Source organism: Pezoporus flaviventris, unplaced genomic scaffold (assembly GCF_033815535.1).
Source record: "Pezoporus flaviventris isolate CSIRO_AGI_PZ_B2104156 unplaced genomic scaffold, CSIRO_AGI_Pfla_v1 ptg000070l, whole genome shotgun sequence".
NCBI classification, from domain to species: Eukaryota; Metazoa; Chordata; class Aves; order Psittaciformes; family Psittacidae; genus Pezoporus; species Pezoporus flaviventris.
Window position 1 is genome coordinate 1,056,589 of NW_026892618.1, and position 27,863 is coordinate 1,084,451.

The window sequence follows — 27,863 nt, forward strand, 5'->3', positions numbered from 1 at the left end:
ATAAATGTAAGAAGGGTAAAATCTGAAAGTTTTAAAAGCTTCTGACTCACCAAGAATGAGTAAGGACTGACATACAAGTTTTGAACAGCAGCATAAGGTAAAATGCTGCTGGAAAATTTAGTTTCATTGTGCAGCTTGAGTATGCGGCATATAAATGAAGCATGGCTAACTGTAGCAAGGATGCTGTGTATCACACAGTACTTGACTTTATTTTTAAAGCCCTGTGGGAATCATGTGACTGTATATATTTTTTCACTCTAATTTGTATAAATAATTGGATTTCTAGTGATTATTCATGAAAGTTTGGCAATACCACTCTATAGAGAGGATTATCGGGGGTTGGGGGGGAAACCCTTGTAAATAATTGCATTTTAAAAGTCTTATATTTTGAAGTTGTTTCTGTTAGTTCCAGTTGCAATATTTGAATATGTGAGTTTTGTCAACATTTTGAATTTTAATGAAACTGTATAAATCTTTTTGTTTGTTGGTTTGGAGTTGTTTTATGTTTTATGTTGTTCATTTACATTCACTATTAGTGACTTGGTTCAGAAATATTTAAATAGTGATGTTACTGGTGGTGTCCTACCTAAAATCTTGTCTAGTCTTTAAACTGCAGTATGTAAAGGTATTTTAAGATCAGAGACATTGTATCTGCTAAACTGGAAGGAGGGCTATGAGGTTTTTTCTCATCTCTCTGATGAAGAACTATGCAGTTGTAGACCCTGCACTCTAATTTCCACTACAGTTCCAGAGTTGCAGTAGCATAGCAGTGGGAAGGCATGTCATAACAACAGCTGATCTTCAGACTGTTCCAGGATTTACTGAAATAACTCCATTTATTCATTGAAATATTCTCATCAGAAAATCTAATTATGGAACTTAGTCTCCTCTGCCTTCAGGGTCTCAAAATCAATCCTCTGTTCATCAAGTTTAATGCAGAATTTTCACTATTTGTTGAGTACCTTCCCTGGCTTATATCTACACGTACACAAAACGTGGGGCAGGAATGTGCAGTATAATGTATCTTTTTAACCTAGGACCACTTTTGTAATATTCCAGTATACAGACCTCTCAGATAAAGAAAATCTAGGGGTTCAGACTAGGGGTTGGATGCTAGGTATGATTTTAAATCTTGTTATTTTTGAGAAAAAGATTTGATTGGAGCATCATAACTGGCACCAGAACTGATCAAAACCTGTAAAATGAGAGAAAGAGAGGGGGAGAGAGAGAGACAGGAGGCAGGGAGAGAGATAGTCTCTAGACCTTTAAAGGACAAATAAGTTTTTGTTTCCCATCCCTCTGGAGGGACCCAGTTTATTTAAAAGCTGAAGTGAGCTGTGGGACTGTTTAGCTTGTTTTTGACTTCACAGAGCACTGAAGGAGTAGGATTTCTCTGCGTAGCAATGAGCCATATGGGGTGTTTGTGTAATATCTCCTTGTGGGGAAAGGAATGAAATGAGATCGTGATTCTCTGTTCCTTCTTTAGAAAGTCCCTCATTGTAAGACTTCTGCTCCTGGAAAAGGCTCCACCCTCTTACACACAGAACCAACCACCTTCCTAATAGCAGATACTCCATTATAACACACAATGTTTGGCTCCATGCCAGGCTGTAATTTGTTTTTGACATCTATCTACTGACTAATGTGACAACCCACACAAGTATTTATTTCCAGAAGGAGGAATGCATAATGAGAGATGTAGCTCTCCCAAGTTCTGAGAGCCGTTTAATGAAAAAGAGGGGGAAAGAGCAACCACCCACCCTTCCTCCCAAATGACAGGTTTTTCAAAGCCCAAGCACCAAATTCAACAACTTTGAAGTTGGCCTTTTGCGGTTTTTTAGCTGCCATTTTTCCTGCTGTAACTCCACAGGAGCTGGTATTTGTTCTTCATTGAGCTAGGGGTATTTGGAAACTTAAAAGGGAGATGTTTCTAGAAAGCAAATGGCTGAGATCTAGGCGAAAGGCCGGACTGCATGCTGCATTGCACCTGAGTACTACATGCTCCTGCGCACTCAGCCTGTTTTGGCTCCCTAAGTCTGACTGAAATACACAAATTCTAGAGCAACAAGGCAGCTGTTAGAAATTCTGGCCATACTACAGTCCCAGTAGCCCTAACAAACCTAGCAACCACTGCAGGTAAAACTCAGCAATTCCAGTCAGAAACCAGGCTGAAGGGCTTAAGGGGCAGGAGGGTAAAATTTAACTATTCGAAGGGATGACCAAAGGAAATAGAGGATTTGCTATTTCATGAGATCCTCATATCAACGCAAGGATGCCTTCTCTGGAAGGTCAAGCTTTACCTAAAATTAAGTTATTAGTCTCTACTTGGTTGAATGCTATGTTGGTGTTATATGAGATGTCAGACTAGGTGATCTGGATCACCCTTTGTAGCGTGAGAATCTATGAATGAGATGTGTTTTCTTCCCATCAGCCATACTACTACTATTCCTGCTGGGTCTTTGCTTGGATGAGAATCCATTTAGTTGCAGCGTAGGTCTGTAAGTGTACCAGTAAATCTTCAAAGTTTGCTGATTGTGCATGTTATAGGTACTGGTTGATGTGCTTATATCTTTTAATTTGGGCCTGGTTTTCATTAGTACATTAGTAGTTTAAAAGCAAAACCAGTGATAAAAGAGTTTGCAAACCTGTTTTACCAAAGAGCAATACATCTTACTGAAAGTTTAACACAGTGCCACAGGCAAGCTTCCCTCTGACTCAGCTCTTTATTACTAATAACTGTTCATTGAATATAGATTTTAGTGTAACTTAAATGGTTTTTATTTACGCACCATTAGTTAATATAATGGGTTAATTTTATGTGATGCAGTTGTGTCCTGAGAAAATTTCCTGATGTGAATCAAGAGAATTTGGCTTCAGTGCACAAAATTCTGAAAGTAAAACATAATTTGCTGGTGGGACCACTAGCCCTGTTCATTTTTGTCCTAGTATTGAGCTGGGTTCATGGTTCAGAAGAGTAAGCATTTAATTTCCCAGAAATAAGACAAACTGATTTGGCCCCAGGCGTAAGTTGAAGCAGCCAAAAGTGCTCCTTCTACCCAAACTGCAGTGCCCTCTGTGTGTATGGATGTGCTAATGGAGAAAAACAGAATCCTCATCCCTGTCTTCTGGGAAAGGAATGTCTGGGTTAGCAGGCAGCCATTCTTTGTAGCTGGGAAAAATGCATAAGTGGCTAGAAGCTAAACTGGAAATAAGATGATTTTTAACATGGAAAGTCATTAACCTAGTAAATCATTAAATGCTATTACTTGAAATCCTTAAATTGAGGTTTAACTTTGGTTTCAGCATGTAAGAATCGTAAGCTTCGTGCGAGAATTACTGATTCAGGTTTTCTTGTTGGTGCTGTGGGTCAGTTGGTTAAATAATCCTGAAGTTGCCTTAAAACATTTAGCTGTGCATATAGTAAAGTCCAGAACACTCTGTGATAACCAGCACAGTATGATAGGCCGTGAGATGAAAACCATTGGTGGTCCAAAGGAGGTTTTTTGTGCACCTACACCAATGACTTTTGTCCCTTCAGCAGTTTCTGGTAGATGTGCATTACTGTGCACCCCTAGTTAAGCAGTTTTGCCCTCGAACTTGACTCATGCCCTGTGGCTTGAGGCACGGATGGGCAATTATCAAATAAAAATGCCCTACAGATCTGACAGGCTTCCTCTAGCAGTCATTGCAAATGCTTTGTTGTTGGAGCTTGTCCCAAGAAAAATGGAACCAGTTTTGAGCCCGTCTCCAAGATAAATGTGGCTGCTTTTCAGGAACAACAGCTCCTCAAGATGCTAATGAAGGTGTGTAGTCCTTATTCATTCTTGCCAACATGTTAGGAAACATAGGGAGAGGCCAAGGGAAAAAAAATGCTCATGTAGCTTCCTGTTGTCTCCTGTGTTGGAAGTCAGGCATGGTGGCAGGCAATGGTTAAATGCATTCCCATTCCTGCAGATGGCTGTGAAAAGTTTTTATGGCATTTGAAGGGTTTACCTTTTTCATAACCAATGTATTTTCCATGGTCGCTTGTGATCCAGCAGACCATGCCTATTGCTATTTTAATATAACACAATGCAGAGTAATTATCCTAAAACTCACTTTTTCTTACTGTAACAGGCTCAAAGCCTATAGCACCTATCCTATTAGTTACCAGTCAGTTGAAAAAACTAGGCATTGTGAAATTTTATATTTTTTTTACTTCAGTATAAAAAAGCTTTAGAAGTCACTTTAACAATATTTCTGTGTAAAACTGTAAGAAATCTACTCTCATATTGCCAGCCCTTAAGAAGAGTCATGAGTGATTAAAAAAAAGACAAGGCATCTCATTTATAGTTTAGTCATGATGATGCAAGGGCGGATTTTTGTTACCATGAGCCAGCTTTTGCTTGTGCTTGTGCTCTGTGCCAGGACACTGAGTTTGTCTAGATCATTTTGCTCTGGCTCCTGCATAGTTGTAAAAAATCCTTGTTGATAAGGTCACACCCAAGTGAGATGGTTTAGTGTGAGGTGTCCCTGCCCATGGCAGCGGGGTTGGAACTAGATGATCTTAAGGTCCTTTCCAGCCCTAACTATTCTATGATTCTATGATGAGCAACCTGAACAGTATCAGCCTACTTCCTAACAAAAATTGTTCTCACACTACACTGCAGCATCTCATGGAAAGCCAGAACTTTCCAAGGTAGGAGGGCTGCCATGCAAGGCTGTGTCAAAAAGACATATGTATGTTGCCTGTGTACCTGGGGGAACATATTTGAGGAGTTGTTTTGCCTTTAATTTAAAAGCAAGAACAACTAAGTGGTGCTCTCAGAAAGGGAGAAGGTGAGGCTACCAAGCTTCACAGGCAATGTTGTCCCTGCCTTGGGGAATGCTGGCCATTCAGCAGCCCATCCATGTGTGTGGGAGAACTGCTGCAGGTGCATGGTGACAGTAGATTCAGTTCAGGGATGGGAGGATATTTTGTCAGATGGCAAATTATGCACCATCATGATTGCATCAGCCTGGGTCCTGAACACCTGGACAGGGGATGTCTATACCAAAATTGCCTGTCCCTGAGATCAATATACAAATTTTCTTGCTTTTGTTATTTAGACTAATTCTTAACATATTAGAATCCAAACTAAATGCCAACATCATCTATTTGGGAGTTTTCTCTGAAAACTTTTTACTTTCCTCTGAACATCATGTTTGAGGTTTAAGGTGTGAAGGCCTAGACTGAGGCAAGGTGAGCCTGATTTACGGTCTGGGAACAGAATTCCTGCAGCTCACTCCCCACTGAGATATCCCAATTTTATACAAATATGTCTCTTAGATAAAAACTTATGTGTTTGCATGACTGATTGTCACACTGTTTAGGTTTCTGGGCTTGAATTCTCCAACCTTCATCGCCTAATAGGGATGATTAAATTAGAAGCCCACATGCCTAGTGTCAGTGGAGAGAAACAGACCTCCTCATAGCAGAGTTCACCTAGCAGGTGGGGTGATTTGCCTTTTGAGGTGCTTGTCTCTTTCCATGTAAAGGCACTAGTAGGGTGTTCCCAGAGAGATTATGGGTCTATCAACTCGCAGTGGGTTCTGTAATGTCCCCATGGGGTGACTGAGGAGCCTCATGCTTTGCTCCATGTTTGAGCTAGTTCTAACTGACAGTGGAGAGAGCCTCATCAATTTAGCCTGCCTTGCTTGTGATTGCCCTTTATGAAAATAGTGACCAGAGAGCAAATAGCAGGATCATTTAAAGACATTCAGTTGGATATCTTACTGCTCTGACATCAGTTTGAACCAAGACTAATTCTGCTGAAGCTGATAGATATTAATCTGCTGTGGGAGAGAAGAATAAAGCTCAGTGAGCACATAAACTGAAGTAGAAGTTTCTTCTGACTCAGTAGACCAGCAATGCTCTGAACTGTAGGTGTGCCAGCTTTTTAAATCTGCAGTTACCATGTTCAGTGAGGAGGGAACTGCAGAGGTATACATCTTGGAAGGTGAAAAAATATCACAAAATTTGAGGCCCCGTTTGCATCTCCTTGGCACAATAGCTGTCTTGCTCTGAGAGTGGCCACCTCATCTTCCCTTTGTGCTGGCAGAGAGGCTAGTCTGGACATGCACATCTGCCAGTCCAAAATAATTTGGGTTGTTTTTTGTTTTCCTCAGATCTAGAGTTGCTCTTGGAACAGCATAAAGACTGGACGGGCTTATGCAAAGCCTTATTTGTCAGGGTCAAAAGACTGGTTTTATTTCTACCTTCCAGTCTTTCTGGAGTGGACTTGCCCTGGTTTTCTGCAGCTTATGTAAGGGCTTATGTCACTGCAAGTCCCGTTACACTCAGACTGTATGGTAACTGGCAAACTCTCTTATGAAATTGCTCACATGTCTTAGAGCGCATTTAAAAACAAACACAACACAAATCTCTTGGCTGAAAACATGTGCCCTGTTTCAGCATATGTACCATCTTACTTTCATCCACACCCTCCCCAGATAAGCAATCAACTAATAAACTTCTAATATATTGAGTTTTTGAATGGAAATGCTGATAAGCCCTTAAATGCAGTGATGCTAATGGATGATACCGATATAATAAATAGCAGGAGATTCAGTCATGCTCACTGCTAAAATACTTAGGAGCTTCACTTTCTTTTCAGTTTGGAAAACTTTCCATTTGCAGATTGCTTTTCCCATTTATAGATTTAGCTACTGCTGAATTCAGCAGTCTTTGTCTCTTGCCACTTTGTCCACCTTCACATTAAGAAAGCGTCTCTGATGCTGTACTTACTTCTTCCTGAAACTTTTAGTTAAAAAATGGAATGCGTTTGCCTTTCGCCTAGCACAGCACTGCATTCCAGCACATCTTGCTTTTGGTTCTTGGAAAGAACACTGTCAAGAAATCTTAAGTTTTGAATACCTTTCTCTTAATACCCTGTTTCTCCCTTGTCTGTTCCCTCTCTTTGCATTTGATGGATTTTTGTTTTTTTTCCAAATCACTTTTATTGACTTGTTTTTTTGATGGCTCCCGTTCTTCATGTTGATTTATTATTTTTCATGTCAGCATAAAACTTAGGGTAGTATCTTATAGGTGGATGGGTCTACATGGGTATGTTAGTGTATATTAAACTGAGGTATAAACTTACTGTGCATAGCCTTTTTGGTAAAAATTTTTGTGTGTAGAAATTGTTATTAGAATTATTAAATATAACAATATAATATTTTTTGTAACCAAGAGATTTATTTTCCTTGAAATGGCTGTTGAGAATACAGAATGTATTCCCTGGCAAGCTATAAATGCTTTAAGACAGGTCAAATTTAAAATCTAAATGACTTGATAGAGACCTATAATCCTCTGAGGGTTGAGAGGGTAATTTACTCACTGCATCCATGCAGTCTTTAGCCTCTCTGCTGAGTCTGCATATTATCCTTGGTTAGGTTGTAGGCAGCGGTCTGCTGGAAACGGGACTGTTTCCACACAGGCAGTTGAATACCCAGCTGAAGAAAGTGAGTGTTGATTATTGATTACTACTGAAATAGCATTACTACAACTTTTTTTGCCTAGCAATGAAAGGCATGGTGGCTTTTTACTTTGTTTCTTTGGCCAAGGTGGATTGTCCTAATGGGCTTTTGCATGTGGTTTTTTTCTTGCTTTTATTCTTTAATCCTTTCTTTTATTTCTCCCTGGTTTCCTCCCAATTCACTGTGAAGTTGCCAAGCCTATGCCCATCATTGCCCAAACACTATGCCAGCACTCTTCTGGAAGGGTGCTTTTCCTTCCTGCTTCACTCTTTCTCCCTACTATCTCCTTCTGCTGTGTTGGCCCAGTTGTTGCTACAACTAGGGTGTGAACTGTTAAAACCTGTATTTGTTTTCTTTGCCAGGTTAGCTTTAATGAGTAGAGCTATTAGTTTATTGTGCAGCTATCTGAATGCTGGTGCAGTCATGTAGGTTGGGATGGCACAGGAGGATGATCAAGAGACCAGGAGGTGGATTTCTCTAGAAGCAGTGTGAATTTATATTGGCATACAATGTTTGCTGAAACACAGCCTGTTCCAGTCACCTCCTGGAGAAGACAATAATTTATTTTTTCACAATTCCTTTTAAAGATTTTAGTTCTTTGGAAAAAAAGAAAAGATTAAAAGCAGGGTTGAAAGCAGGAATAAAATGATACAGAGCTGGATGCAGTCACACTATCAATAAAGAAACTGTGCAGAGAGCTACTTCTTTCACATTGAGTGTTGTTAACATCCTCACCTCTGGCTCAGCTGGAATCCACTGGAATGTGCAAAGCATCATTTTGCCCCTTACTTGCCCCATTGTTTTTCTACATCATGTCTTTGCAGTTCACAGAATTGCAGCCCAGTCTTATCCTGGGGTGGGGGTTGCACCCCAGATGATTTTGCAACATGGGAGCTGGAACAAGGACTTCCTTTTCCTTTCCCTCTTACGGCTCGACCTGCATTTGAACTCAGATCTCTAGCAGCTGCTGCACAAACCTGCCACAGAACTCCATGGCCATGTCCTAGTCCTTGTCTTCTGCTTTGAAGAATGTTCTGCTTTTGCAGAGAAAAAGGCTAGCCCGAATGGAAGTGTGTGTGCTGGAGAACTGGAGAGACAAAGCATCAGTGTTTACTGACCACCCTGTCATTTTTTTTTGTGTTCAGCTTCTTTGCAAAATGGCTTTTATCAAAATAAAAGCTATTGGCTGTGATAAATGTTCCAGGCAAAGGGTCTGAGTGACTGATTGAGGTAGGGTTTCTATTAAGTGGCTATGATATTTTGCAGTCCTAGCACACAATGGGAAATAAGGCCAAGAGAATGTTGTTTATTCTGATTCTTAAATGTAACAAAGTTGTGGAAAAGTTTGCTAAAGCTTCTCGCATTCTCTTCTTGCCTTTCTTTTGTGCCCTTGAATCTCTTCTCAGTATACACACGGTTCTCTGTCACTCTGCGCAGCTCCCTGTATAGCTCTCATGCTTGAAGTACCTAAGTGCTTTCCACTACCAAAAAAATCAACATACAAAATGTCTTTCTTTCTCCTTTTCCTGGAAGTAGTTTAGCAACCAGTTCACATGCTCATAACTGCAGACTAGGGTCTAAACTTTGCAGATAATTTCCATTTTATCTGTGCATTATATAATCACCTCCATCTTTATGTGTGAATGCAGCAGCAGAGTTACTGTGTAGCCTGTCCTTGCTTTCTCCTTAGCCATTGTGTTCCTCTCCTATTGTTGTTTTGAAGTGGGCCTAGTCTGTTCTTTCTCATTCTGTCTTCTATGTTCCGTTTTATTTACTGCCATTGGCATGATCTGCATTATTTATTGCTTGTTACTCTCTCTTTGGCCTCTGGAATAATGGTTATGTAGTGTCTTAGTTTCATCCCAGAATCTACACAGTCCTTCATTAGCAGCTCCTTTGTCTCTTTTTAATATTCTTTCCCAACACTGCTGCTGTATACCTTTCTTTCCCTTTCAGCATTATCTTATCATTTGCATTTCCATTAAGTTAGAGTGAAAGCATATCATTCCCTTGTTTCTTAAATTTACCCAATATTTTCAAATCTTCTAATATATTTATACAGTTCAGTCATTCTAAATAGTTTTTTTATGCATTCTCTGAAGTCTTATTGAAAGCAAAATATTACATGCTGTATCCCTCTCTTATTATGACTGATCAATTATCTGTATCTAGTCAAGTGGTATTACTTGTGATTCTCAAACTGTAAAAATTTGCTTTTGATTTTTCACATGTATGTACTCACGCAGCATTCTTTGTCAGACTGGAGGGATTAGGGAGGGGGGGGTAATTTTTTTTTTATCTGTCTAAACCACTCATGTCCCTAGAGGAACTAGGCCATTATATGCCCCCCATAAAAAAAAAGTAGAGGATTGTGTAGTGGTCTGAGCACATGACAGGGGGCTTGGAGTTCTTAATTTCCAGTATCCCTAATTTCCAGTATCCCCTACTTCTGTAAGGGGTGATATCTGATCAGGTGATATTCATTCAGCCAGGTTTTTGAAATGGTTTTGATAATCCATTGTTTGATAATCTACCTTTTTGCACATCCACTTCTTGAAAGACAGAAAAAACCTATTCACTGCTGTTGCTGCCTCAAGTGCTGTGGCAGCTACACTTGCCAGCACACTGAACCATAAGGTTGGATAAACAGGGCGGTTTGACTATTCAAATTTACGTTTTGGATAGGGCACATGGCAAATGAAGTGGTGCAACTGAAGAAAAAATGAAGTGAGGAATGAGGGTGCTCTCTTGCTGAATAACGTTTTGAGTTTGCACATCAAGGTTCAATTTCCAGCTGTGACTTGATATGTCATGTGAATGTGCCTCAGTTTTAGCTCCTGCAGCTTCCTTCCACAGATGTACTCAGAGCTGCTACCTCTGGAGGGGTTTCATTGGATCAAAGGGGCTTCTATGAATGATGCAGGGATGCTCGGACATTGTGGGAATAGACAGAGAAAGGTATTGAGACTGTCATCCTCTGTATATTAAGGTGTACTAGAAAGTAAGAGGTCTTGAGATGGAAGCCCACTGACAACTCATCCTTCTAATTTACTTCTGCAAAGCACCTGTATAATTGTTCATCATTCTCACTGCAGAAGTTTTATTTTATAGAGCAAGAGGAATATCTGTCAGAGGCTTGCCACTTCAACTCTTTTCCCTTCATTCACAAAAGGTGCTCCAAAAGGGCTACTGTAAGAAATTTGCGCCCCGCCCCCCCCCCCCCCCCCCCTTGGCTCCTCTCCCTTCCATCTTCCTGGAACACCTTTGTTCTTCAGACTTTTAACACCTCTTTATAGAGGTGTAGTTAGCAGTTGTGTGTTTGCCATCTCTGACTCTGGCCTTTACTATATTTCTGGATCCCTAGATTGCTTTTTATGCAACTTGTGGAAAGAAAAAGACATGTAATTAACTTTGTGCCCTCCACTTAGTTCATTATGTGGCCAGGCGTGCACACACAGACCCAGAAAAATGCTTAGAGCTGTGAAGTCCCATCTTCATCTCCACAAGGGTTCCTTTGGAGGTCATCAGAAAATATTGCAGACAAGATTAGATAAACAGTATGATAGTGCAGTAGTTTTGATTTGACAGCCATAATCCTGTTGGATTAAGATGAGATCATATTACTCAACTCACCTTTAATAACAAATAAACAGCATTTAATATATGCTAGCCAGTTAATTTTCACAAGGAAGACATGTTATCAATTTGGGAAACTGAGGCAAAGGGATTTATCTAAACCTTAGAAGACACCTCTGATTACATTTCTGTTCTGATGTGCTTAACCAGAAGTAGACACAGGTCCAGCCAGAGACTGGGGTGAGTACTCACTGTGCTGCCAAGCCACATGGGTTTTTCATTAGTAAGGTGTGCTGATAGCTGATGGGTTTTGTAAAAACCCTGTTCATAAATTTATTTTCCTCTTCTGTCCTTTGAACTAAGCACTGTCTTCAGGTTTTGCAACAAAATCTAGAGCTCAGTTTTATTCCTGTACCAACGTTCACATGCAAAAATGAGCAGGGTCACCTGGGTTCAGGGTGTATGAGCACAGGGTGACCTTGCCTCTGGCCACTGCTGCCCATGTGCCAGTTGGCAGTTGTCCATGTGGACGCAAGAGCCTGGATTTGGACAGAGATGCGTAGATGCAGGCGCTCAGTTTGGGCTGTTTATTTCCCCTTCCTCTTTGTTTCCTTTCACCAAGGCTATACTTTGGAGTGTTGGAAAATTGAAAGGTTGCTCCGAGCAGTTTCATAACTACCGTGCAAATATGCTTGCCGTTGGAAAACAGTAATCACTCCAGAGTAACACAGTAATACTAAAAGCTTGTACTGTTGGGATGAAATGAGCATATGTAGAATTGCTGGGGAAATGTCTGTACAAGGTCTGGAGATGAAGCAGGAATTTTTTGCAACTTACCCAGAATTTCTGACAGGAATACTTCACAAACTGAAGCTGTGCCTTCCCTTGGGGAAAATGCAACCATTTAGCTTCTTTCTTCTTTATATGTATACTGTGGAACTAGTGGTTTGATCCCATGGGAAGTCTGTATCTTTTCACAGTTACATTTGTTCATTTGAGGAGGTTTCTGTATTATCTGGGAAAAAGGAAGTGTGAGGGGGCAGGGAATAAAGAAACAAAATTTGGCTTAGTTTATTGTATTGCCAGTTCTTCCTGCCACACCAAGGAAGATGGGCATTTCCAAATTTGATTTTAAGCTAGGGTGAAGGAGGAAGAAATCAAAGAAATTACTATCAGGTCCGGGGGGGGGGGAGGGCATGGGTTAGTGGGAGGAATATGGGGGGAGGGAATGTGACTCAGGAGGCAGCAGCTTTGAAACTGTATGCAATAAATTACTCAATTATTGTTTATTTTTCTCATTGCATGCAGTTGCAGCTCTTTTTGCCTTGCTTGATCATAAGAAGCAGCATGTTTTTAAGTAAAAAAGAGAAGCCCCTGACTTCACATTTTAGGCTGCAGACATACTAGGATGCAAACTTTAATGACATTCATGCAGAGGAAAAGAAAATTATGAGGCAGATTACTGAAACAAAAGGAGGCAGGATAGCAAGAAATGCAAGCTTTGATGCCGTTTAGAAAGGTCTGGATCCCATGATTTATCTAAAAATGACAAGATGCCCCTCTAAAAATGCAAATGTCTGCACTGCATCTTGTAGCTATAATGAATGAGTCTTTCACACAATGGAAACATTCAACTTGTTCTAGGGCACTTACTGTGGCTCCATATGCTGAGCTGCATGCGCCTGGCCTTTAATCACTCTGCCTTTGTTTTTTCAAAACTTAAATTAGAAGCACATTAGTGTTTATATGGTGTACACTGGTTTCGGTTTTGTGTGTTTGTTTGGGGAGAGCTGTTTTTGGTTTTACCATCAAATAAAGCCAGATGAATTCCGTCCTCCTGAATGCACAGGACATGGCAAATCATGGGAAACTGAAGTTGGCAACAGCAAAAGGATGTAAATTTTGAGCTGCTAATGGCAAGTAGGACTGCAGCTTTGGGGCTAGGGGAGAACCCTTGTTACACAGCAGGGAGCCATTTAAACCCTCCTCTGACCTGCCAAGAGGATGCCTGTATGCTTTCTGGTTTATTCTAAGTGAGATCAAGCCAAAGTTTTCATCTGTTGTAAGTTTGGGTTTAAAAGAAGCATTTCATAGACATTCAGACTGAGTTGCAGTCATGCTGCTATGGACCTGATCCAGAGCACAATACACCCTATCCAAAGGCTGTCATTAACAGGAGCTTTAGCGTGGGCTGCATCTTACTGTTAGCAGTTTACTACGCAGTTTTTCTTGGGATTAAGGAAAAAAATAGAGATCCATCCATCAAATCAAATAGGAAACCAACCACTCTTTCCTTGAAGATTTTTTGGGAGGGATTTGTCCTACATGCATAATATTTAATGTTCTGCATATATGCGGCGTATGTGAGTGGGCACACATGTAACTCTGTTGCAAGTTTTAAAAGCTCCTTTTCTGACAGAAAAAGTGGGCTAATTAATAGGAGTAGCAGACAAAATGCCAGCTTGTAGATTTGTTTCCCCTGCAGAAATCAGCCCCCCTCTTAGACTGCTCCTTCTTGATCTGATGTAACAAGAAGAGAGAGTCAGCTGTGAATCAAGCGCCTTGTTCTCATTTCCTTGATCATTGACATGGTTTGGGAGAGAGAAAGGAGGAGGGATTATTTGTGAGGTTATTAAAAAAAACACCCCCATCCTAGCTCCCCCTCCTCCTCTCCTTCAAGATGCACAGGCACTTCCAGAATGTTCCATAATATGAATCTGACTTTTCTCATTAAGTATCATCCTCTTTCCCCCCTACTCCTTGTTAGTTAAAAAGTGCTGTTTACAAGTCACTAAGCGGATAATTCTGAGCTTTGATGAGTGGATTGTCAGTTAGCAGTACAGTTGAAAACGTGTTGGTTTTTCAGTCAGCAAGCTGTTTAATGGTTTCAGAAATTAAAGGCTAATTGCATTTCAGTGAATATGTGCTTTTCCAAGCCCACTGTTACCATTATTAGGGTGTTTACCAGTTTGGAAAATTCTCTCTTTACATAAATCAGCTAATTCTTCATTGCTGCCCTGTCTTGGAAAGTAGCCACGTGAAGAGCTTTGGCCACATCAGACTGACGAGCTGGGGTGGGGTTTTGTGGTGGAACTTTAATCATTGCCTGTTGTCGCATTTCTGCGCGATGGCTTTGCTTGCAGTGCTGTACAAGTTTGTTCACGTAACAGTCGTGTTGTAAACGATCCTTTGTGAAAGAAAACTGCATGTCGATATTCTCGTTACGGTATGAAGGAGATAAGGAACGTGATTGTCTTCAGAGAATAAGTGAGAAATACAAGGGTAAATTTGCTAGGAAAAAAAGTTTAGCTTCTGTATGCTGTGGTATGCTTCTGTGATACATAAAATTGCTGATGTGTAGAAGAGCTTGGGAATGCTTCTGAAACAGATTTTTAATAGCAATAACATTAATGGAAGCCTTTCCTGGGGAACAAGGCTGGTCAGAAAATCCAAAGCCATTGCACCTTAATAGAAAGACTGTTTCATTATTTTCTGGCATTTGCTTTCCTTCTAATTAATGTCGTACACAGAAGGGGTAATCATTCAGCCATCTTTCTAGCTTAAAAAGAGTCAAAGATTAAAAAAAACAAACAATTACACAACATAATTAATTTGAGAGAGGATTTTGGGGGGTATGTTTAAGGGAGGAAGGGGGGGGGGTTGTTCCCCTCTTCTGTTCCAGGCAGTGTTTGTCATTCTTTGGCAGGAATGACTAATTTATTGTCTGACTCTCCAATCTGGATTCATACAGGGTGGCTTTCATTCCCTCCCCCGCCGCCAAAACTCTTCTGATGTGCTGTGTATTTGTTTGGGAGGGGAAAGCAGAGGGGGGGAAGGGAGAAGGTTATATATTTCTGACCTGCTTTACTGCTTTTCAACTGAAAGTAAATTAATGCACACACTAGATTCCCCTCTGCTGTGCTGATTGGATCCTTGTGCCGATTAAATATTTCACACTGATAGAGGGATGCTGAAAGCACTCAGCTGGTAATGTGGTATGTACATCAGTGATACAATAACTGACTTTCAGGTTAAAGTCAAACAAAACCCCCAGTTTGCTGCAGTTTTGATTAGAATGAGTTTCACTTTGAATTTAAATCCTTGAGCCTGCTGCAGCGATGGCTAATTAACTGAGATCTGATAGAGAGAAAGGAATACATTCCTACTTCTAATGACAGGCAGGCAGGAAGTTGTCAAAAAAAAAAGGGGGGGGGGGGGGGGAGAGAGAGAAAGGAAAGGGAGAAGAATCCAACAGACAAAAGAAGCCTTAAAAAAATCATGATGCCGAGATTGTACTTCAACACATGTAAAACCCTCTGCTCGTGTTTCACCCTCGGCCTCCTTTGGCTGAAAGTCCACCCCTGGAAAGGCTGTTTCCACTGAGTCCCAGATTTCCTTCAGCTGTTTTTGTATTTTTGGTTTGTTTTTTTTAATCCTCTTGACAAAAACTAACAGCTGAGTTCCACCAAGTCGGGCAGTCACTGCCTCCTCCGTTATTAACTGTGTTTTGGGGGGCTGTCTTTAGGAAAAGCCGGGGGACAGGGGTTTGCTCAGGGAGCAGCCGAGGGGGTGTCATGCAGCCCGAGAGGAAAGAGAGGAAGGCTGCCTGCCCACTGCATCCCGCACATCATCCCGCGCCATGCTGACCCCTCCCTGGGGATCATTAAAAATATTTCTGTCGAGCAATTTCTCCTCCCTCCCCTCCTTTCTCCCCAGCCCTTCCCCCAGCCCCAGCCTGGGCGTCGCAGGGAGAAGGCTTGCATCAAACTGACAGGTCATTTACCGAGAGATTGGCAGGAGAACTATCCCAGCCTTCCTTAAAAATGCTCCTCCTCCTCCTCCTCGGTTGCACATCTTGAACACAGTGTTACATTGAATTTAGTGTTTCAGGAACAGCGCCTAAAACTTTTCCATGTGATGTTTTTCATCCTCATTGTATGAAAACATGTTTTAAAGTTTTCTTTTGGGGCATAAGCAACTTGGTGCCCAAGGGTTTTATGCAAAGGGAAGTGTGTTTTATGGAAGTCCAGAGAGAAAATACAGATTGCAGAGCTTTCTGCCTCCACAAACACCCACCAACCTCCTGTGGGTGCCTCTGTATGTGTATAGATCACGCTCAGCCAAAGCCCTGCTCATTTCTGTTTCAGTGTATAAAGTTTTGGAGGTGGCTGGCTCATGACTGAAGGTATAGGTCAGGCAGGATCAGCTGTGTATATAAGTAGCAACTTGGAAATGCATGAGGAATACTTTGAAATTCGTAGGATTGTACCAAAGTCCTAAGACACTATACTAAAGTGCCATAGCTGGTGGCCTGTCCACAATGCATTTGTGTGTTGTCACTCTTTGAATATTAAATATTCTGTTGTTCAAGAGACTTTTATTGTGACAATTGAGTAAATGAACAGAGGTCATGGTCGTCATTGCTGGAGAAGTCTGTTCTGCTGTTTTGCATGCGGGGCCTTAGATTAGTGCTGAATGCTAAATTATTAATTGACAAGTCATCATTTTGGTTTGAAAGTGGATTGCCAGTCTTCTGCAAGCTAAATAAACTCTCAGGGTTATGCCAAATGTTTTCTCTTAGCCATGGGGCCACTAAGGAAAAGAACTGATATTGTTCTGAAAACAAGTCCAGTTTTTCACAGTGAAACTGCTTTGTCAGGAGAGCATCATTCTAGGAAAATTAATGGACTGAAGTCTCTATCTACAGCACGTAGGTGTTAAAATATAAATGTGATGGACAGTGAATTTTAGGTCCTTTTTAAGCAGATCCATATTTTACTAGGAAAACGTGAAGATAGGCATGTGTTTGTTTTAAATCATTGCCATGGCAAAGAGCTGCCAATAGCTGAGCATTCCTCCATTGCAGAGTATGACCATACTCCTATTTGAGATTTATGTGTAAAGTAAAGTTGACATTGTATTGCTTAGGATTTGAAGATGGGATATAAGCTGCAGCAGAGTGAAAATGAAGGAATCAAAGCCTTACACTAAAAGTGATGCTGTCTCTGCAGTGTACGTGCATTCCTATACCGTATTGTTCAGGGTGTGCACCATGACAGCACAGCCCCCTTCGAATCCTTTCTCCCTTTGCTCTTTCCCTTTCTTTATTCACTGAACAGAATGATTCATGATACATGAGGGGTGAAGTAGCATTTGAGTTACCACTGGTACGGAGGCTAAAACTATTGCATAGTTGGTTCTCACCTGCAAACATTTACAGCATAGACCTCAATAGAAAGGAGAGGGTAGGGAGAGAGAGGGCTTACATGTACAAATAGAAAGGCCAGAGTTATTTTGATACATATGGAAAAAAATATTAGCTCTGCTTTGAATAGTTGAGGCTGTGCCACATACAAGATGGGAAATCATAAACAAGTGGCAGCTTTCCAGCACATTGTAGTGTGTTTGCATGTGACTGGCATACATATTTCAAACTCCGGTTTGCCTGTGGCATCCTGCAGTGAAAATGAAAGTTGTGTTGCTATTGAAAAGGCACCGCTTCAAAATTGGTGTATTGTAAGAACTGTTATGCTGTGGATGAGAAGCAGCGACCTGCTTTCCAGCATTTAGAGCCAATATTTTTTACTCTCTTGGCTCTTCCACTATATCAGCACATTTTTTCAGCTGCAGTGTCCAAAGCTTGCTTCATTTCTTATTATTCATAATCCCAAGAGTGTCAGAGAGTATGTTATGCTCACTGATTATCGAAATGCAGATTTCCTTTCTCTTTAAAAACCAAGACTACTCTTTTAATTATTCTGGAAGAAACAGAATACAGCAGATGCAGGTTTTGTGGAGGACTTTTTTTTAATCTCTCATACCGTAATTTTTGTTTCTGCCAGCACTCCTTTATCAAGGTTTTTACAGAGTACAAGGTAAAAACAGTTCTTACAAAGAAAAGCTGCATTAACAGCTCATCCCCTAACCAACATAATCTGACTAAGGGGGGTATTTTTTAAGTTTTGGTAGGTCTATTTTCAAAAAATGAATTAAATGAGACACAGAAGAGATACTGTCCCTGCTCTTCCCCAGACAGTTTTTCTGTAACTCTCTTTTGGAACCTAATCTTGAGAACCAGATCCTTTGTATCTGCTTCCAGATCTAGGTTCTAAACCTTGCAGTTATTTAAGTAAACTTAGCACAGCATTGCTTCCCAGGGAGGTGACTGGCATGAGCCGATTGGCCCTTTTCCCCTATATTTACTTACAAAAGAGCCCTAAACCTAAATAAAAATGAAAGTTTTCCGTAAGGAGATGCATGTTCAACATGACAAGCATTTCACATTTATCTCATTTAGACTGAAACAAGCAGTAACCCTTACTTCCTTAGCTTTTTGTGTCACGTACAGATGAATAGACAGGTTTGTCAGTTTATTAGGAAAATACCTCCACATATCACATGCAAAGACACACAAAACTAACTCGCAGTTAATACAGACAGGGAGAACAGTGGAAATGGATGGATGGTAGCTTGAGTACTGATTTTTTCTATTTCTATATAGAATTGCTGCTTTTGCATTTTCTTGGTACGATTTCCTCCCCTGAAACAAGACAAAAAGCAATTACTTGCTATTGAATTTTGTCAGGAAAGTCATAATTGACTTCTACTTAATTTACTTGCTTTTTTCACTGGGATACCAAAGACTGTGTATCTTTTGGGATCGTGGAGTTTTGTTTGCTCAGGTATTCTTGAACTGCCCGAGAAGAAAGTAAAGCTGTACCAAGACCTCTAGAATATTACATATTAGGAATTTTATTTCAGTGAAAATTGGTACAGTAAAACTGTGTATTTCTGTGAGAAGTTTTCCATTCAGAAATCAAAATGTTCCCATGTCTGAGAACAAACACTAGGAGACACTTCATCAATACAGTAACCTATCAGGGAGAGCGAATGCTTGTAATTCCATAAAAAAGAATTCCTGGCTGCTGCTGATGCTGGCAGCAAACCTCTGGTTGTCTGCAGCTGAGCTAGGATTTCACTCCTGGACTAACTCCAGTTAAGTGATGGATTTCTAGCACTGTAACCAGGTACAGCATTTTCCAACAGTCTGTGAGCTTTTAGAATTTCTCACGTTACATAAATCAAAACAAGAATACAACCACAAAGCTGAACTCTAAATCTGAACACTTTGTGTCACTGTACAGGTTAATAAGGTGCCGTGCAAGGAGGTGTGCAGTATAGCAGGAGAGATGGTATTCAGCTCTCCTACATGCACTTGCTTTGCATCTGCATCACCACAGCACTGGGGCATTCAATAAGTAGAAGGAACACCAGTGGAAAACTGTACTACGACAAAACAGATTGTATAGGATTTCATCATGAGCAACTTTTCCAACCTACATAAAACACACCTGAGCTTCTTGGCTTTCACTTGAGTACTTTTAAACACACAAGTGTATTTCTGTACTGAAAGAAAAGTTCCCTCTTTCTTCTTCAAATGATCTATGATGTGCAACAGCATAGTCTAAGGAAAATATTGCTGATGTTTCCTTGGGATAGTTAGGATAATGGAGAATGAGAGGTAAAGGCAAAAGTGCACAAAGCTTAAAACAATTTATATGAAGTCATCATTACTAGGATAATGTCATTAAAAAAGACGTTTCTGTATATTAAAATACGAAGCAGGTATCTCTGACAAAGTGCACACTTTCTATTTCACATAAACACAAAATCTACAGTTCCTGGAGCAAACATATTTGACAATTAAGGCTTTACAGCCTTAAAGTGTATAATGGGTTTAAAGGTAAGAAGGAAGCTATGTTCTTAGAAGTCAGTTACTTTTGTACCACTTTATGTACAGAAGACTTTAAGCTTTAATTCTGGAAAGAACTAAGCATTACTGTGACTTTACATACACACATATATATATGTATGTATGTATCTACACTGTATCTTAAACAAGCAAAGTTGACAACAAAACTCTTAATGACTTTACTAGTACAGCAGCAGACCTAAAGAGGCAGTGGCCTTTGGTAGAAGACTACACATTAGATACAATGGCATTGAAACCATCAGGACCAGACAGTGAATAAGTTACAGGCAGAAGTCTTTGCAGGACAAAGTATCGTTACTGTCAATTCTTGTAAAAATGAGATGTTTAATACTTCAAAGTATCAAAAGAGGCTTGACCTGGCTTCTAGGTCTTTTTCAACCTCGCTGATCCTACAATTCTGTGATTCTAAACGGCATTAATAAGAACAGCTTCTGAGATTCTTTCAAGTGCAAAAAGTTTTTTCCACAGACACTGGCATTTACGATACAGCAACTTAACAGAGCCTATAGAAATCCCACATGCAAGTCCTGTAAAGGATAGGGTAAGAAGATCATAGTCAATGTACCCCTATTACAGGCGACAGAATGGTCACTCTGTAGCAATTTAAAAGCACAACTGTTAAGAAAAACAGAGAGCAACGAGTTAAAATGGGTACTGTGGAGAAAAGTTAGCTGGGGGGGGGGGGGGGGGGCAAGGGGAACAAAGCAAAACAACAACAAATAGTGGAAGTTTGTGAAGAAGGGAGAGGAAGTTAAAGGCGAAACCAAAAACCCGACTCCGACGTGAGGCTGAAAGAACAGGAAAAATAGCGAAGCGCTGGGGGTAAGGTGAGCACATGTAAGGGACTTTCAGACCGATGGAAGGGGAAGTTGAAAATAACGTTCTTTTAAGCCTTCTATTACTAATTAAACTGCAGTATTATCTAGATCTATACCCGGATCAGTAGTTCCGGGCATAAAGAGATACCAAAAGACTTTGGAAACCCCAAGTAAACAGCAACTTCCCGAGCGAGGAGGGAAAGAGCAACCTTGTCCCCTGCCCCCCCGCCCTTCCATAAAGAATTACATTAAAAATATAGTAATAATAACAATAAAATTAAGGGGGAAGAAACCCAAACCCGTGTTGCCGGGGCCGAGCCCGGCAGGGCCGATCCAGCCGCTGCGCTCGGAAGACCGAGCGGGGCCGGGGGGCCGGGATCCGGCTGCAGCCCGGCGAGTGACGATGCCGCTTCTCTCTCCCCTTCTCTCCCCCGGCAGAAGCTGGCGGTGCGGAGCTGCCCCGCGGCCGTTCTGGTGGGCACCGGCGCCAGCGGCAGCGCCAAGCCCGGCGGCGTCCCGGCTCTCCTGAAGGCACCCGGCGGTGGCGGTGTTGGCGGCGGCAGCGGTGGCGGCGGGAGCCCCAGCGGCAGCCCCGGGCAGAGCCTGGCTATCTCCGTAGTGCCGGCCAAGGCGCCCATCGCGATGGTGACGGCGCACCTCAACGGCGGGCTGGGCGTGGAGCCCCCGCAGACCGCCCCCATCAACCTGCAGACCACGGCCAAGCTGCTCGGCGCCCGACGGCCGCCCGAGCTCGGCTCCAACGCACAGGTAGCGCCAGGCAGGGGCAGGCGGCGGGCGGTGCGCTGCGGACTCCGCCGCCGCGGGGGGCGGGACGGGGCGGGGCCGGCGCCCCGGCAGGGCTGGGAGGGGCGGCTGCTGGAGGAGGGGGAGCGTTGTGGGGGTACGGGTGGTGGTGGGGCTCCAAGTGCTCCCAGGTTATAGGCATTCGCCTCGCTGCCCTGGAAAGGGGAGAGCTTCTCCCCGTGGTGCTACTGGGAGCTTCCGTCCCGTAGCGAGTGTGGGTGTTTGCCCCCTTGGGGTACGGGGTATTCCCCGTCCTGCCCGAGGTAGAGCGGGAACTGAGCTGGAAGTCCGGGGCTGCGGGCGTGCTGGGAGGCAGACAGGTCCTCTCACCTCTGACAGCGTGGATGAGATGCGGGCCCTTGGCCGAGGAGAGCTGTGCTGGGCAGGGGGGAGTTGGCTGCTTCTTGTTGCTTGCCCCCAGTTCTGTCGCTGTTTTTCCGATTAAGCAGCAGTTCTTCAGAAACAACAAGGTGATACGTAAAGAAATGTTGGTTGCCATGCTGCAAGCTTAGAGACTGGTCACAGGGGCGGAGAGTCTCCTGGCTGTGCTGGCATTTCAGGTACCCACGGTGTGTGCCGATGCCTTCCCTCACTTAGGCAGGGGGACCAAAAGCACATCTGTATGGGAGCTGGCAGGCTGTTGCTTCCAGCTTCAGATGTATGTATAAGTATGTCTTTAATGCCCATGTTCTCAATAATCTAAATATGCAATGAATGGGTTGAATTTGTGAAAGGTCAAAAGAGGAAGGAGTGCTGTTTGCTGGACACATCATTTTGTGCAGTCTGTTTACAGCCACACGAAAGAAGTTTTTGCTCCAGTCACAGTATGTGTCAAGAGAAGGCAATGATGCTAATGATGCTAAATGTGAAGAAAGTAACAAAGCCTTCCTAAAACTTTGGAGAAGAGGATATAAACTATTATTGCTGTCATTGGAAATTTCTACTTTCTTCATGTAGAGCCTGGGGTACTCTGGGGTTTTTGTACTGTAATTTCACTTCACAAGCTCAGAATACAAATCCCTAATAATCAGGAAAGAACAACACAATATGGATAAGGGCAATAGGCAAACTGTACCTGACATTTGTAAATTAAAGCTATGTTGGAATGGTTGAGGCTTCTTAATATCAAGGAGGCCCCTTCCTAAACATAGGACAGGGAATGACCATAGGATCATAGAATAGTTAGGGTTGGAAAGGACCTTAAGATCATCTAGTTCCAAACCCTCTGCCCTGGGCAGGGGCACCTCACATCAAACCATGTCACCCAAGGCTCTGTCCAACCTGGCCTTGAACACTGCCAGGGATGGAGCATTCACAACTTCCCTGGGCAACACATTCCAGTGCCTCACCACCCTCACAGTAAAGAAATTCTTCCTAATATGCAGTCTAAACTTCCCCTGTTTAAGTTTTAACCCATTACTCCTTGTCTTGTCACTACAGTCCCTAATGAAGAGTCCCTCCCCAGCATCCTTACAGGCCCCCTTCAGATACTGGAAGGCTGCTATGAGGTCTCCACGCAGCCTTCTCTTCTCCAGGCTGAACAGCCTCAACTTTCTCAGCCTGTCTTCATGCAGGAGGTGCTCCAGTCCCCTGATCATCCTCGTGCCCCTTCTCTGGACTTGTTCCAACAGTTCCATGTGCTTTATATGTTGAGGACACCAGAACTGCACACAATACTCCAGGTGAGGTCTCACGAGAGCAGAGTAGAGGGGCAGGATCACCTCCTTCGACCTGCTGGTCACACTCTTTTGATGCAGCCCAGGATGCAGTTGGCTTTCTGGGCTGAAAGCGCACGCTGCTGGCTCATGTTAAGTTTCTCACTGACCAGCACCCCCAAGTCCTTCTCCACAGGGCTGCTCTGAATCTCTTCTCTGCCCAGCCTGTAGCTGTGCCTGGAATTGCTCCGACCCAGGTGTAGGACCTTGCACTTGGCATGGTTAAACCTCATGAGGTTGGCATCAGCCCACCTTACAAGTGTGTCAAGGTCCCCCTGGATGGCATTCCTTCCCTCTAGGGTATCAACTGAACCACACAGCTTGGTGTCATCGGCAAACTTGCTGAGGGCGCGCTCAATCCCACTGTCCATGTCAGCAGCAAAGATGTTGAACAAGACCAGTCTCAACACCGATCCCTGAGGGACACCACTCGTTACTGGTCTCCAGCTGGACATTGAGCCATTGACCACAACTCTTGGCATGTAAGCATCCAGCCAGTTCTTTATCCACTGAGTGGTCCATCCATCAAATTGATGTCTCTCCAATTTAGAGACAAGGATGTCATGTGGGACAGTGTCGAACACTTCGCGCAAGTCCAGGTAGATGACATCAACTGCTCTATCCCTGTCCATCAGTTCTGTAGCCCCGTCATAGAAGGCCACCAAATTGGTCAGGCAGGATTTCCCCTTAGTGAAGCCATGCTGGCTGTCACCAAGCACCTTGTTGATTTTCATGTGCCTTAGCATGCCTTCCAGGAGAATCTGCTCCAAGATTTTGCCAGGCACAGAGGTGAGACTGACTGGTCTGTAATTCCCTGGGTCATCCATTTTCCCCTTCTTGAAAATGGGGGTTATATTTCCCTTTTTCCAGTCATTGGGAACTTCACGTGACTGACATCACCTGCTGCATCCTCTAACAAATGGAAGGCACATCCATCCACTTAGGGAAGCAGATTGTCCTGTCATTTTTCTGGAGAAATGGCGTTGTCTTTAGCTGATACACTAAACTAGCTGTGTGGGGAGCTTTTATTTTGAATCCCTGTTTTGTATTCATGCAGGGTAATTTCCTTTATTGAACGTGGATTTTATGCTTTTTTGGAAAGATACTTGACAATATCCTAGTAGGTATTTCATAGAATCCTGGCAAATAACTATGTTCATAGATAAAAGTTTCAGTGTTTCAGTGTTTCAGTGGTCTGTCATTTTGTGAAAGACTATCTTTTACTGTCTCTGTCAGGAACCATAGGAAAAAAATGAACCAAATCAGTGAAGGAAGAGGCTTGAAATCATATTTAATGTATTTATCCTCAGTAGTGACCTAACAGTGCCAGGTGCTGGAGAGCACTGCTGGTTAGAACAGTTGCCTGCAAGCTTGTAACTTCTCTAAGTGTTGTTAAAGGAAAAGACTTTCTAACCTGATGAACTACCATGCTGTTGAATTATCCATGGTATCCAGTGGAGGGCCACGAGGATAATCAGGGGACTGGAGCACCTCCTGTATGAAGACAGGCTGAGGAAGTTGGGGCTGTTCAGCCTGGAGGAGAGAAGGCTGCATGGAGACCTCATAGCAGCCTTCCAGTATCTGAAGGGAGCCTATAGGGATGCTGAGGAGGGACTGTCCATTAGGGACTGTAGTGATAGGACAAGAGGTAACAGGTTAAAACTTAAACAGGGGAAGTTTAGATTGGGTATAAGGAAGAAGTTCTTTACTGTGAGGGTGGTGAGGCACTGGAATGTGTTGCCCAGGGAGGTTGTGAATGCCTCATCCCTGGCAGTGTTCAAGGCCAGGTTGGAGAGAGCCTTGGGTGATATGGTTTAATGTGAGGTGCCCCTGCCCAGGGCAGAGGGTTTGGAACTAGATGATCTTAAGCTCCTTTTTAACCCTAACTATTTTATGATTCTATGATTTTGCACTTCGCAGTGTACTACAATCTGCTGTACACTGGTGCTCATGCATAAGTTTTATTCTGTGTTCTCTCAAACCTGAAACAGTATTTGACCTATCATTACAACTTTTCTCACAAAGAGCAGCTTCATTTTAGCAGAAGCTTGCCATTATTGGAATAGCATGGGAATACTGCCCAGCACTAGGGGTTTGTCTTGGTTTTGCTAGAGGTCTGCTGTTTTATTTTACAAGTGTCTTCTCATTGCAAGTTTTCAACTAATATAATTTTGTGATTTAGTATCTCTGATTATATTAGTTGTTTATGGAAGAAGAAGCTGAGCAATGGCAAATTTGTAAGGCAGAAAACTATATTGTATATATATATAAACTATATAAAACTACATATATATGGTTTCTTCTATTGAGGATAGTAGTCAGCAGGCATGGATAAGAACAATTAGAAATACTAAGTTATAAATTCAAATAAATGTGAGCTGACCTTTGGTCCTAAGCTGTCAGGAAGTGTAGTGCTGGATTGCATGTTAATTATCACTCTTTTACCCAAACTGTTTTGGCTTGCAAGGTTTCTTTTTTGGGTCCAGTAAAAAAAAAATCTGTTCTTACTTCATGCTCAGTATTCTTGATTGTTCCCAGAGTGGTGATTACAAATCAAAGCAGTAACACCTTAACTACAATCACTGTAGTTGATATTTATTAATAAGCATTTACTTTATCTTTTATTGTTTTTTTTTTGGGGGGGGGGGGTGGCATTGTTATGGCTCAGAAAAGTATTTTTTTTCCTGCTCAAATGACTGAAGTTTGAAGGTGGGGGATAATGACAGCTTTCTGCAAACTGGGTTAAGGTGGCAAGCTGATAGTAGTAAATAAGATTACTAATGTAGCCTATTGCTCTGTATCTGCAATGTGAGGGAAATGGCAAGGGCATGAAATGTAATGTTATGAGTTTCTGAGCAGTGGTTTCTGCTCGAAAACATTTAAGGGGATCAGGATGTGTGTATGGTCATCTCAAGTGGTATCTAGTAGGAAGAATGAAATGCTGAAAAAAAAATAGGTCATCGAACACTGTAATCTGAATACTTTCAAATATAGATAGGATTAAATGTAAATTTGTTACAGAATTTTCATTTGGGTAGCTGCATGCCAGCACTTTCGTTTTAGGCTGTTGTTTTTGTGATTTTGAAACGTTGACTGTAATAGAAGCCGTATCTGCACCGAAAAAAGTATCTAAATAAATATATGCATAACATACTGGAAGATTGTTTAGATATATATCATATGTTTTATTAGAAGCAGGAAATGTTGCAATATTAACAAAGATTGAAATCTGTAAGCATTGGAAATTGTGAGCTCCAGAAACTAATGCTAGGTCTACACTATTCCTTGGCAGCCTTTCAGTGTCAATCCAGTGTATGAAGACATGACTGATGGAGCTACGTTGATGAAAGTAAATGTGCAGGGATGTCATGGGTATAGCTCTTTCTCCCGCTTAGAGAAATGAAGGTTAGAGCTTCATTTTGATGATCTGGAGCAAGTTATGTTGGCAAAAGCAGAATTTTGCTGGCAAAAACAGAATTTTGCTGGCATAAGCTGAATTTTGCTGGCATATGCTGTATACACGCTAGGACTGCTTTGCCTTCAGAGAACAGCTATTGCTGTTCTGTATAGAGAATGCCCTGGAGCTACTGGGTAGTTGTAGGATATCAGCATGCCTGTACCTACAAAGTACTCTTGGTATAAAAAGATTTTAATATAAACCTCTCAAATGACATTTTAATTGTAATTGTATTTTTGTGGTATTTGCTATTTTCTGTCCTAGCCACCATTTTCTGACTGAAAGCAGGATCTGAGGTTGCTTTGCTGAAGGACAAGGTCCCATCTGCTGTGCTGGAACAATGTGCTGGGTAAAGAAAATGCCCCTCCTCATTCTCTTTGAAATAGCAAAACTGAGGGCCAGCAGGCATCCCAGAACCTAGTTTGGGGAAAGCAGAAAGCCTTTTTGCCAGCTGAAAGACAGTTGGATTAGCCAGCCATTGGGAAAACAAGCAAAAAGGGGGGAATATAGCTTTCAGACCACTTGGTTGCTTTTCAGGATGTTCATATATTTATATATATATATATATATATATATATATATGCCCTGGGCCATGAAGCACCATGATACAGGTACACAACATTGCCCTACAGGAATGTGATGCAGAATGGCTCTGTCAGTGTCCTGGAAGCAGTATTCTGAGTACTGCTCAAGGTAACCTTTGCCTCTCAGGCAGCTGTACTTCTTTAGTTCCAGAGAGACGTTTGCTATCTTACCTGTATCTGTGCAGCCCAGCAGTATTCTCTGAATATACCTGTCATGTTCTGTATGTGTACTGGTCCCAGAGGCTTCTGAAGTGTGAAGTGGATATTAGATGCAGGGATATTTGGATACTGCTGTAATAAAAGAGTTGTCTCTTGTCTGTGTTCCTGGTGTGATGCTTCAGCCTCTATTACTCTGTGGCTCTTAGAAAACATCTTAGCAAGGCACTGACTCCCTCCACTGACATCAGAACTCCATGATCAACAGCATAAAATCTGCTCTTCTCCATGCTTCCCTTCTCACATACGTATTCCTTGGGTCAGCTGGAGAAAAGTTTGGCAAGCTTCCCCATGCACATGTGCTGTTGCATCTTGGGGCTTGTCTATACTGGGAGGTTATTTCAAAGTAAAATACAGTATGAGGATTTATAGTGCTATAAATTCTTGGCAGGATAGTAAACTGCTCTCCACAAATGCTTCATT

The 27,863-nt window shown here is 42.1% G+C and overlaps 1 protein-coding gene across 3 annotated transcripts in view; it reads left to right on the forward strand.

Moving 5' to 3' along the window:
- Nucleotides 1-27,863, forward strand: part of PHF21B (PHD finger protein 21B) — a 166,088-nt gene that overhangs the window by 77,208 nt on the left and 61,017 nt on the right. For all 3 annotated transcript variants that reach the window (XM_061472038.1, XM_061472040.1, XM_061472039.1), the window contains one exon: nt 21,103-21,432. In XM_061472038.1, the coding sequence (XP_061328022.1) occupies nt 21,103-21,432 (330 nt within the window). The remainder of the gene's footprint in view (nt 1-21,102; nt 21,433-27,863) is intronic.